Here is a 12,649-nt window from a genome sequence, read left to right as displayed (position 1 = left end):
CTACCAATATTTACATACATTGGACCACTGCTCGAGGGTTGGAATTCTGGAGTTACATAGGTTTTGATAGAAGAAGAAAACTTAAAGCAAGTTTTTTATCTCTCTGCACAGACACTGATATTTATAAACCTTTTTTTTTTCTGTTGTTAAAGCCAACTATGAAATCCTTGTTGCGCACTTGGTCAGACCTGTATAGAGCATTTGCTCGCTGTGCTGCTTTAGTTGCAACAGCAGAAGAAAACCTATGCTGTGAAGAACTTTGTGCCAAAATAATATCTGGGCTAGAAGGTGAAACTCCAGTAGTGAGTATAAACCAGCGATACTGAACTATATAAGTACTTTAGCAGATATATATTTAAACTAGATATAAGAACCTATTGTAAACTCTAATGTACTGCTTTCTGTAACTTAAAGTGTTTTGGGTGAGACGTAGATAAAACTGTAACAAAATTGTTTTTGCTAACAGGATTTGGAGTTAATCTAGAAACAGATTGAAAGAGGAGAGTAAAAATAATTATAAAGCTTAAATATCAAAATTGGCGGTTAAGCACTCTTTGGATTTGTCTTCTAACTGTTTAAGTAATACTGGTTTGGTGAATGTTGTCATCATGGTAGATGTGATTTGTCCGCTGGAAATGTGCGTGTATATATAAAGTAATGTCAGGTTGAATTAACAGATACCACAAAACCAGGCATTTTGATTAGGAAGGTGGGTAGAGGAGCACTGTAGCATTCAGAGGGCATCATTTTGCCGTGTTCCTGGTACTGTCAACCTTGGACACTAAAATTATAAAGACTTTACTTGTAAAGCTTTATAAAAGAGAAAGCTTTCGCAAGAGGAAGCCTTTACATTCCCTGTCTTGGCTGCTAGCAAGCCCATGTCATGTGGGGAGTTGACTGTCTTTTGAAAAGATACCATGAAAGGAACAAATGAAAAACAGATGAGAAAGACAAATGGAATCTGAAAACATGGAATTTGGAGGATTACATCAGTATACCTTCCTTCGGGTGCTGCTGTATCCTGATGCTAAACTTCAATTTTCAAAAAATAATAATTATTAAACAAGCCAAAGTTAAACAATTTAGAGCTTCACTATGTAAGTTATATTGAAACTAAACTGTGGGGTTTTTTTCTTTGGCCCACAATGTCAGTGTTCCTTTTAAAAACAAGTTTGTTTTTTTTTTTATTTAGAAGAATTTGTTATGGATTGGGGGAGAAAAACAGCTTGACCCATCTCTCTATGTACTAGAAATCAATTGTGCTTCCTGAATGTTAATGACAACCGTGGTGTTGTACCTACAGTGATTTTTCTGAAAATCGGGCTTTGTACAGTACACACACTGACATCTGGTACCAGGTTCTGCTAGACAGCTAGTACCTTGAACCGTAGTGCTTTTGATGCATCTTCTTAAATCTAACGCCTCCTTACAGCTGCCTCTGGTTCTGCTGCTTTAGGTAGTGCACGTGCTTATGTTCTATTTGCGTAGAACAGGGAGGCTCAATTTTCAGCTTTGTAAATGTGTGTATTTTAAAATGTAATGTGATCTAGATCGAGTCTTACCTGATAATGCAGACAAATTTCATCTGCTTTTAAATTCAAAAGCTGTTTGCATTGCTTTTCTGAATGGCCAAGGTGGTTTTTTTCTGTCACTGTTGCCCTTCCGGGCTTTGCTGATGACCTCTGTTTCCTCCTCAGATGTTGCCAATGATGGATCGTCTCACCCATATTATATCAGTTATGGTTGACTGCATCAACTTTGCACCATATGGTACTAAATATCAGCCAAAACATAGATGTAAGAAAATACTTGAATATTGGGGTTTTCAGTGTCTTTCTTCCAGAGCTGATTGAAAATTAGAGTTGCTGTAGATGCAGAAGTGATGACTGTAGGGTATTGGTGGTCTGTACGTGCTATGCGTACTGTCTAGGCACTGAAGGGATTGACAAAAAAGATCATAAAAAGGAACTAAAAATATCAGCCAGTATGCATAGCTGAGTATCGCATCTCTTCTATTTGTTGAGCAGTTGAGTAGTTTCTGCATAGCCTGACAAAATACATCTGAAATTCATGTAAACGTTGAGGCCGCTTTACTTTTCACTTCACTGTGAAACACTGCTGGTTTCTGTAGTTGTATTTGACATTTTGGCTATAATTTCTTTTTTTTTGGCATGTGAAATCTGCTGCTTTTGCTTTGTTCAGATGTAATCTGAAGTAATGATGCTTGGTCATAATCCACAGACTAGAATTATACAATACGTGCCTAAAACTGGTGATGAACTCTTAATGTAACATTTGAAAGGCTACTGCTCCTGAAACTGCTTTGCATAAAATAGTCAGGAATGGGTTTAACAGAATACAGGAGGTCATTGTATGCAATATGTTCTTTGTTCCATTTCCCGATTCCATTTACAACTTAAAGCTGAAAAAATGATTTACAAAATGAGGTTTTTTACAATTTCTTTTCCCATATGAATTTGTTAAAGTGGTAAGACATTGTGTTGGACTGCTGAAAGCATGAAATGCTTTAATGGGAAATGTCTGTGAGAAAAAACATGATGGAAGCTTCACTTGCAAATAAACAAACAAATAACCCCTTCGCTCCTCCACCTGTGCCAGAATTTATGCGTATCAGCTGGTATCGCTAGTGTGGTTGCGTGTTGGTTAGGGAAAAAAATCCTAATTTTTTTTTTTTCTTCTAATGTTAGCTCCACAGACACCTACAGATTGGTCTAAGAAGAAAAAGGAACCCCTGGGAAAGCTTGCCTCCCTATTTAAACTCCTGGTGATGTTACTAAACTCTTTCCATGTGTTCAGTTCCAAAGAAATCTTTTCAGAAACATTGGTCTCTGTTGGTCCTTCAATTATTGCTATTCTTCACAACATCATCAGCCACGTTTCATTGCCTTCAGTGATTGGGACTATGTTTGCAATTTTTTCAAAACCCCTGGCAGTGTTTTATGAAAAAACAAAGTGAGTATTTTAAGAATGGTTGGAAAACTGGATTCCTTGTATTGCTGCATATCGGTGAAATTTTGTGTGGTCGCTGGCAAGCAACGTATTTAAATATTGCTGAGGGGTTTCAAAGCTTTGGCACTAATGGTAAGAAATTTCAACTCCTGCCAAGTCTCTCGCCTTTGAGGGCATTGTGTATTTTGCTAAATTCAGCCTAGCTAGCAGGTCCTGGTTTTTGTAGTGCACCCCAGCACTGCAAAAAGAACGGGTCTCTCGGGCAGTCGCTGCGAACTTGCGGGTTTCCACAATTGCTGCATAAAAATGGGGGTGCAGTGACAGAGGGGGTGTTGTCCCTGTGCAAAGGGGGCTGCCAGGAGGGGCCTGACCCACACGTTGCAGCATGCTGCCTCGGAGCCCACCGCCGAGTGTCGGTGGGATTCAAAATACCACACGTGTGAGCAGCGGTCTCTGTCGTCATCCTTTCCTTTAGAAATAAAACCACACCTACCCAGTCATACGTGGCAGGGAACCTGTAGGACTTCTGAAAGCTTGGTATTGAAAATTGTTTCCTTAGAGGGAACGTATTCGCATCTCTGCGAGACTAAAGTGTTTGGTTTCCACCTGCTGCTCATTTTTGCTGCAGTGAAGACATCTATTAACAGTAATTCGTTTTCTAGTGGGCAGGAACCGTGCAACGTTTTGTAGGAAATAGAGAAATCGTAGTAAGCTGAAGCACACTAAAATCCTTCAAGTTTTTAAGCAGAGGGAAGTACTGAGAAATACTTCGTGGTTGCTCTGCGCAGTGTTTCTTGTCTGTGGATTTGCTTTTTTATTTTTTCTGTTGCTGTAGGCTTGTCTTCCCCAGCCACGATGGGATTATGGGGGGCTTGGCGGGCGGGGGCTGGCAGGGACTTGTCGCTGCGTTGCCGGTGGTGCCAGAGCTGTACTCTGCTCAGGATGAGGGAAAGAAACGGAGTGCGGCTCTGAGCCTTTTGGGGGGAGGGCAGATGGGAGAGGGTGCTGCCAGTCAGCCCGAGAGCGCTTTCTTGAAGCTTTTGTTAAAACTTGGAGCAGGACTGCTATCGCCAATCTAAAATTGATCAGGAGTCCCTGTCTCAGAAGCAAGGATCCACTTGTTGCTATGTGGGGTCAAGTTGAACACCACCTTTCTGTCTCCCAGCTCATCTGCCTTTGTTTGAGCATTGTCTTTATTAGAATTGCCTGTTAAAAAGCAGAACGGAGTGTTGGATATGTATTTTAAAGGCATCTGCAAGCAAATAGAAGGTTGGAGGTCACAGGCTGATAAAATGAATTACTAAATGCAGGTTTCTCGCATTTTGTGGGATGGTGTATGTAGGGATTTATTTACATGAAATTGCTTGGTTTAGGTGGTACTTCAGCTTTTTGATGCAAATATTTGTGGGGCCTGGGAAATCTGTTTGGGGAGAGGGTTAAGAGCCATGCAAAGAAGGCAGCTGGAAGCTACTTCATAAGAAAACCTGTAAGTCTGTACTAATTGCTACTGACCTTTCCATTAGTTTCTCTTAAAGTTAGCGTGCAAGTCAGTGGGGGTTAAAGGGCAGTCGTACTGGAAACTACTGATGTCAGGCAATATTGGAATCGCCCGATGGGAGACTCGTTTCACAACATTATTTCATCAAGTTGTATGCTAGAACTAGTGTGCAGTGCTGGAGTGCATTATGTGTTGAATTCTTATGCTTGGGACAAATGGGACAGCAAAATGTAACTTTTTTTGTTTGTTTCAGCAGGCTTGCTGATGTATCTAAAGTATACAGTCATCTGAACAACAAGGTAAACTTGCTAGAGAAGTAGCTGGGGTTTGGGAAAATGTGTGACACGAGTTTTGCCATTCATCCTGTATTCTAAAAAAATCTCAAAAATGTAATGAAGGTAGAGATTTAATTTTTAAGCGATTTATTTTTTACTAAAAAGGTAGCTGAGGGGAGGAGCACTAGTGTAGCTATTAGACTTTGATGTGGTGTGATGTTTTAAGCTTGTTTATTCAGGCCATACTATTTTATGGGATAATAATGCTTTAACATTTAAATAGTCAATATGTGCGGTATTTGAATTAAAAAAACCCCTACTGTTTCTTCTCTCCCTCAGCTTGAAAAACTACTGGCCGAGATTATCCTGTGTTTGCAGTCTCACTGCACCGGCTCTTACGACAGTGAACTGCTGGAGCAGCTTTCGCCGTTGCTCTGTGTGGTATTTCAGCACAAGAGCAAACAGATCCGCAACCAGTGCGCCCACTTCTGGAACGCGACCTTCGCTAAGACTGCATCGTTAACGTATCCAGAAGAGTTAAAGTAAGATACATTGTTATATTTACATATTTTTAAAGGAAGAGATCTCAGGTTATGTACAAATGAATTGGTATTGTTCTGTTTACTATTTATATTCCACTTTTTGTGCAAGCTGAGATACCTGCTGGTCTTATTGTGTACCTCTCCCTCCCCCCCAATCTCCATAAGCTTAAATTCTTTTTTGTTGAGCAGATCTGTGTTAAGCCAAGCCAAAAAGAAAATTCCACTCTTGCTGCCTGGTTTTGAAAGCATTGAGATAGCCGAAGAATGCAGCGGCCCCTTCTCTGATGCGGTAAATATTTTGTTGCCCCCAGTGGCTGCTTTGCTGTGTGTAACTCCAGGGGAATTGTGCAGAAGGTAGCGGGAGGGTCAGTTTTAATTTTCACTGCAACTGGCCTGTGCATGCTTTGTGTCTGGAATGATAAACTGTACTGGGTAAGCACTGTCAAAAGACTGACCCGGTTCTTAACAGTTTATGCATTTTAAATTTGGGTTCTACTAGCTTGTTTGAAATAATTGATTTATTTTTTTTTTAAGTTGTCCTCTACTTAATTTAGAGGAAAATGAGAATGCAGGACAGTTCAGTTGTATTAATTTCTACATCTCGGGATGGGTTTGTGAGCTTGGAGTTTCTTCATACAACATACTCAGTGTATTTTTATTTGAATAGATGGAAAGTTCACAGCTGGGTGCAAAGATAAGTGGAATGGAAGTAAAGTTGGGTCAGAAACGGAACTCTATATTGGCACAGACGAGCGAACCGAAAAATGAAGTAAAAGACAAGTCCAGCAATGTGCACGTAACACCTGCAAAGGTAAGAGTGTTCAGAGAGGTGAGTTCTGCAGCAGAACATCTCGTATGCTGCTGTAAACTATCAGAAAAATTAATTAATTCTGTGATGCTGAAGTATTTTTCTTTCAAACTGACACTGTATAGCACACTTCAATTAAGTATTCCCTTTAAAATTCTCTGCTGAGTTTACAGATTGCCGAGTTTTAAGGAGGGGTCATGGAAGGCTGCGTGATGGATGGGGGGAGTGGTGACCAGATACCAAACTCACGGCCTGGCCTGGTGGCAGGCTGCGACGGATTCGGGTGTTCTGGTGGCTCTGTGCTGTGGCAGAGCGGTGCTGCCTGCTCCAGCCCGTCGCATGCACCAGGGAGAGAAGGGTGGTGTGTTCTTAGGGAATCGCTGATGTAGGAAACAACAGTAAATGGTAATCCTCAGGAGAGCCGAGGTACCTTCACCTGTGACAGGCTTTGAAGGCCGAGATGCTAAAGGAAGCGCAGAAGCTGACTTGGGGGTGCGGAGGAGGGCTTGCAGAATCTCTCCTAGGTGCTAACGTTGGGGGGGAAAAACATCACTCGTGAAGAAACTCAGCACCTGCTGAGGGATCTGTGCTGATCAGTGAGCCGAAAGAACTGCGGTGGTTTGGGAACTGTTGCGTTTAGGGTGGCTGTACCTGAGCTATGAAAACACTTTCAATTCCTCTGTTTGTTTCTAATCCAGTGGTGGTTTGCTTTCTTTTTTCCTTTCTGTAGTTGAAACTAGAGTTTTCATCTTCAAAGACTACAAGCGGGATGCTCTTGGAAGAGGAGAGATCTGTTGATTTTGTGTTTATTCCTCCAGAAACAAAAGCAAGAATATTGACAGAACATCAAAAAGAAGTGCTCAGGTCAAAGAGGTCTGTAGTTTATTCTGGTTTAAACTTACTGTGAGAGGTCATTACACTTCAGTACGTCAGAGTGACGTAACTTCGATTCCAGTGTCGCAGACTACTATAGGTAACTAAGTCGTACTTTTCCATACAAATTGTAAAGGTTAAAGCTAACAAAGTTCATTGCTTTACTATTTTAAAGCAACCAAATAATTCTCTGATCTGCATTTCCTATTTTGTTTAAATATACTGTTACCTGTTTGGAATTTGGTAATTTGCAGTTTACATTTTTTACTTCACAACACTCACTTGCAGTGAAATGGAAAATGCCATTTTCCTGAAATCTTTGAAATGAAAGGGTGTTTTTAGTGGAAGGAAAGACTTCTAAATTAGAAGTCTTGCATCGACAGCATATCAGAAATTAGGATATTCCTAAGACTCACTGTTTTTCCAAGGGAATTTTTAGAATTCTCCTCTTTTTAATGTAAGAAGATAATACTGGGGTATTTTCTGTACTCAGGCAGCAAAATCTGCAGTATAAGCGAAATTTGTGTGCATTGGTGCTTGACAGGAACTCAGCTGGATTATACAGTTAGCATGTGCTGATGAATTCTTTGCGGAGGGGGATTCCAATCACAGATTTTTTTCCCCAAAAGCACGTTTGAAATTAAAAAAAGATTTAATACAACTGAAAACGGTCTCTTGAAATAAGGGGATGAATGATGCTCTGCGTGTGCTCCGCAGTTTGCTGGGCCAGCTGGAGTGTGAGGTGGTAGCTGCTGGTTGCAATATTGCGTCTTTTTGGCCCAGAATGGGACGTGGAGCTGGGGTCACCAGGTCTCCTGGTGCTTCGCCCAGGCTGCCCTGCCCTGTGTGCAGCAGCCCTTGCTTGGATGCATGCGGCGGTTGGAGCGGTCGTGAGAGTTTCAGTCCACTTCATTAGAAGTATCCGCTCGCCTGTGAGGAATGCGTTGTGCTACCCTATCCTTTCTTTTATTTAAAAAAAAAAGTCTGACTTGCCATTTCTGGGTTTGTTTTAGAGTTGATATTCCTGCTATGTACAACAATTTGGACGCATCAGAAGATACTACCTTGTTCTCTCAGTACACCCAAAGCCAGGAAGAGTCTTTGTAAGTAGAGGCGGCCAGTATATACGTTAAAGGCGCTCCCTTTTTCTGCTGCACTTCTAATCTAAGTAATTTCTATTTTAGGGAAAAATCATCTTTAATAGAAAATGCCAAAGAAGATACTACAGAGAAGCCTGAGGTAATTTCTTGTTGTCTAACTGTAATTAAGATAATCGGAATTATAACCATTCCAGCGATGTTGTCTTCATAGTAGCACCTCCGGTAATTAATGGCAGAACTCTTTGATTACTGGCTATGATATGGTTTTAAGATTGATTTGGAAACTCTTAGGGGGTTGGACTAGATGACCCACAGAGGTCCCTTCCAGCCCCAAACATTCTATGATTCTGTGTGATTCTTCAAGCAGAAAAATGCACCCCCAAATGTGTCAGCTCACAGGAGTAATTTCCTTCCTCTGCATTGATTAATCTGTAAAACTCTTGAGCATATCTTTGTTTCCTTGGGCTTCCCCAGGTATTTGTCACACCTGAATAATGCTGACACAGGCTCCGCGACTGTGGAACACGCTGATAGCTTTCGGGGTTTGAATTTCGTTCTCATCACCAGCTTTGAATTTAATACCAATGCACAGTTCTTGGTGCTGTGTTCTGCTTTGTGTATTTACCCTGGAAAGGGCCCATCATTAAGCATTTTCACTTAATTTCCAAATGGGAGGATTTACATAATTAGTTCTAGTGTGGCTGTATTTAAGCTTTGTTGCACGGCTACAGACATCGCAGGGACCGATAGGTCTGTTGTGTAGTGGTGCTGCTCGGAGAAGAGTTTAATCGCGTGGCTTTGCGTTAGGGATCGCGCCACTGCTGGCTGCTTTTCCCCAACACCTTTTTGCCCTAGCAGTGCATTTGGTATGCGTCCTGATTTTCTGGACTATTCACTTTCTTAATGCCTTGATTTCTACCTTTCTCTAGTGGACCGTGCTTTTAAACAGCTTGGCTGTGTTTCCACGTTCTGAACTGCTTTTGGATGAAGCTGTAAGGGCTGGAGGAGGATTAAATAGTAGATTTTTTGGGGGAAAAAAATATTTATAAATCCTAAATATAGATCTGTTCGCTTTTGGAGAGGAGTTGGCTAAGCAGCTGGCTTAGCTGTAGTGCTGAACAGAGAGTAGGTAAAATACAGCTGATTTTTCATAAAAACTGTTTTACTAGCAGGTTTGTTAATCTCTCTTGAAAAACGTAAATAAAGCGTTCATGCAGGTCTTTGTGTTTTGAGATTATATGACTTCCTAAAAAAAAAATAAATCTTTAATAACTACCGAAGGACAGATCATAAAATAATTTGAAGGAAGGGTGGTTTGAAAATCTTGTGGGTGTGTTGGTTTCTGTTCTACCTGAGCTGGTTTTTTATAATCTATTCATGGCAAAACTACAATACTTTGGTGTTGATATTTTTTGGACAGGAAGAAAACGCAGAGAGTGAAGGCTGCACCAACAGAGAGGACTGCAAATCAGATTATCCTCCTGAGAATGCTGCCTGCGTGGAAAAGTCCTCTGTTACTCACGTCGAGGAGAGCTCAGCGGCAGACGGTGGGGGAGAGCCAAAAAGGGATGGAGCTGAACTGGTCCGGGAGGAGCCATCAACGGGAGAGAGACTGGAAAACAGTACTGTGGAAACGGCTTCCAGTGAGCGCTCCGTCGGGAATGAAAACACTTCGAATGTCAGCAACAGTTCAACGTCAAGCGACGTGATTTCCGGGACACCGCAGCCTGCAAGCCGGCGGCAGTCCTTCATTACTTTGGAGAAATTCGGTAGCTCGGAGAACAGACCCTTCAGCCTTTCGACATTAGGCGGTTTCTCGGAGACGTCGGGGAGTGCTTCTGTGGCAGGGAACCAGGAAGATACAAATGTGGACAAGACTAGTGCCAAACCAGAAAAACCTGGAGAAGAAAATAAGAAGGCTCCAAAACCGGAGTCTGAGCAGATACTTACTGCAATACGAAAGCTAACTCGCAGGCAGAGTAAAATGGAGCACCAAGGCAATAAGCAGTCCAAGCTGTTAATTAGGTCAGAGCAAGAGAAAAGCGCGCTGGACTCTTCTGCTTCCAGCAGTATGGAAAGTAGTCCCGAACTGTCTTCTACAGTAGAAGGTGTGGAACATGTTCTTCTTGCTCAGTCCCAAGTTCTCTGTTCTACAGAAGTCGAAATGAAGAAAGTTGGAGATACGATAGCAGACATAGACAGGGTCCAGGCATTAGATACGGATTCTAAAGAAAACACGCCCCCAGAGACGGCCGTGTCATCCGAGCAGGTAGCAGGCGATGACAGTCAGGTTCCACACGTGTCTTCTAACCAGAAGATACTAAGACGTTCTTCGAGGCGACGGTCAGAAGCTGTAGAAGGTACAGCAGGTAGTCAAGATAAGGAAGATGGCCATGAAAAGAGAGACAGACGTAAAGAAGACGAGAAATGTGGGCCAAAGAAGGTGCCGCTGGCTAAAGACGATGTATCCCAAAAGCCAAGAGCAGTTTCTGAGAAAACCACAGAAAATGCACATAAAAAGGAAAGCAGCCTTCCGGAGAGAGCTGCTGCAGAGGACTTGAGCTCAAAGGAGTCTCCTGCCTTGGGGGGCCTTGACGAGGAAGCGAACAGAAGCGCTAGGAGGTCTGAAGATAACCTGAAGACTGCCACGGAAGGACAAGGCTGCAGCTCGAGTACAGCAGGTCAGAAGAAGATGGAACGACCCCGATACCACACGAGAAGAGCTTCGCAGGGATTGCTCTCCAGCATCGAAAATTCAGAGGCTGATGGCTCCGAGACCAAGGAGGAAAGCACACGGAAGAAAAGGTCTGCAAAAGTGAGAAGTAGAAGTGATTCTGCTGATGGCAAACTGAAAGATCCACAGCCGGGAAGCCGTAGCCATGAGGCGGCGTCCCAAGGAAACGAAACTAAGCATGTGTTGGAGACAAACAAAGGTGAACTAAGCTGTGAAGCCAGCACGGATACTGCGTTGACATCTGAACCACATGACCTGAAAAACCAGGGAATTCCCACGGATGCTGGCGAAGCTGTGGGATCTGCCAGGCCCAGGAGGTCACCTGACGCACAGAACACCAGTGGGGAGCAAAACAAGAGCAGTACATGGATGGAATCCTTCACCAAGCCATGTACGTCTGATCAAGGTTTGAAAGCAGCAGAGGAAAATACGCCCGTTGAGAAGCAAGCAAATGTAGAAGACCATTCAGCGGTTCTGCCTGAACGTGTACCAGGAGCAAACGCTGCCAGTGGTGATTCTTCCTCTTTGCAAACACCCGAGTGTCAGCACAAAAGAAGCAAAAGGATGAGAAGACCGAAGAACTGCGATTGCTGTTGTAAAAAGTCAAAGCAGCAAGTAACAATGTCACTCGCTAAATTGAAAAATGAGATCACTCATGAACTGAACGAGCCCCAGACCACCCCGGTTCAGGCGTCTCTGAATACAGCGGAGACGTCTGGTAATTCAAATTTTGACGAGAGCTTGTCCATGGCACCTTGTGCCATGAGCACGCCGTTGCATCCTCCCAAGGAACCCAGCGCGTTGAACTTGGAAAGAGAGAGAACGTCTGAGGATAACTATGCTCAGGGAAGCGGTGGTGCAGTGGAGGAGGATCTAGAGAGTCCCGAGTGTGTAGCAGGTGACGTTAATGACTCCATGGCGGAAATGAAAGAACCCGCTGATCAGAGCGACCGGACCGAGGCCTGTGTGTCCGAGTGTGTTTCGGGTGAGCCTGTTGACAGCTGTCTGGCTGCAGAGAACCACAGCGAAGAACCAGCAGCTATAAAAAAGGAAGAAGTAAGTCAGAATGGACAACAGGAAGAGATACCCGAGGCACTGACCGTTGTTAGCAAGCCTGAGCAAAACCAGGTGAATGAGCTAGAAAGCAGTCGGGATGACGAAGAAGCAGCTGAGAATACTGGAGGAGAAACTTCCATTAGTCAAGATAAAGAGGTGAAGGAGGAATTGGTGGAAGCTGAAATTACAGTGCCTGAAAACGTGGCCTTGGAGAAAGAAGAAGCAGTAGAAAATAACAACGTGCATTCACCTCAGAAGCTAGAAGGTCATGATTCTTTAGCGTTAGTTAACGAGAGCCCTAATGGTATGCAGGCACGCTGCACGTGGTCTCCTTCAGCTTCTCCGTCCACTAGTATTTTAAAGAGAGGCGCAAAAAGAAACCAGGATGATGATTCCCTGTCACCCGCTAATAAGGTATCGTGATGGCATTCATTCTGTGACACTCCAATGCATGCAGTTCGTAACTGGGGTGTGTAATGTGTCTGTAGCGTAACGAGTTCCAAATATGTTGAATTACTGTTTTTATTGTAAGTGCTCTTATGCTGAAGCCTGACAGGTTTCTTCCTGGAATGTGCAAGCGCTGACAGGCTTGTGTTATGGGGGTTTTTGGGGTGGGGAGTTTCATTTTTTGAAACAGAGCGCCAAAGCCTAATCTGCTGCCGGGGTTGCGGTGCAGCAGATGCGACTGCAAAACCACTCTAGACGCAGCCGGGGTCTTCCCACTGCGCTTTGAGCAGCTTTGTACGAAATGCATTGAATGTTTCCTTCAACAATATGAAGGCACAGTTTCTGT

General features: G+C 43.1%; 1 protein-coding gene across 6 annotated transcripts in view; it reads left to right on the top strand.

Annotated features, from left to right (window-relative positions):
* RIF1 (replication timing regulatory factor 1) overlaps positions 1-12,649 on the top strand; it is a 34,631-nt gene that overhangs the window by 17,887 nt on the left and 4,095 nt on the right. For 4 of the 6 annotated variants that reach the window (XM_075429695.1, XM_075429693.1, XM_075429692.1 and 1 more), the window contains 11 exons: positions 153-302; positions 1,698-1,797; positions 2,709-2,973; positions 4,722-4,767; positions 5,083-5,285; positions 5,475-5,574; positions 5,953-6,096; positions 6,824-6,966; positions 7,980-8,069; positions 8,151-8,205; positions 9,487-12,270. In XM_075429695.1, coding sequence (XP_075285810.1) covers positions 153-302; positions 1,698-1,797; positions 2,709-2,973; positions 4,722-4,767; positions 5,083-5,285; positions 5,475-5,574; positions 5,953-6,096; positions 6,824-6,966; positions 7,980-8,069; positions 8,151-8,205; positions 9,487-12,270 — 4,080 coding nt within the window. The remainder of the gene's footprint in view (positions 1-152; positions 303-1,697; positions 1,798-2,708; positions 2,974-4,721; positions 4,768-5,082; positions 5,286-5,474; positions 5,575-5,952; positions 6,097-6,823; positions 6,967-7,979; positions 8,070-8,150; positions 8,206-9,486; positions 12,271-12,649) is intronic. The other 2 variants (XM_075429697.1, XM_075429694.1) reach the window with 1 other exon arrangement.

Source organism: Opisthocomus hoazin, chromosome 9 (assembly GCF_030867145.1).
Source record: "Opisthocomus hoazin isolate bOpiHoa1 chromosome 9, bOpiHoa1.hap1, whole genome shotgun sequence".
NCBI lineage: Eukaryota > Metazoa > Chordata > Aves > Opisthocomiformes > Opisthocomidae > Opisthocomus > Opisthocomus hoazin.
Note: the sequence above shows the minus strand (reverse complement) of the source record. Positions and strands in the feature narration are given on the sequence as shown.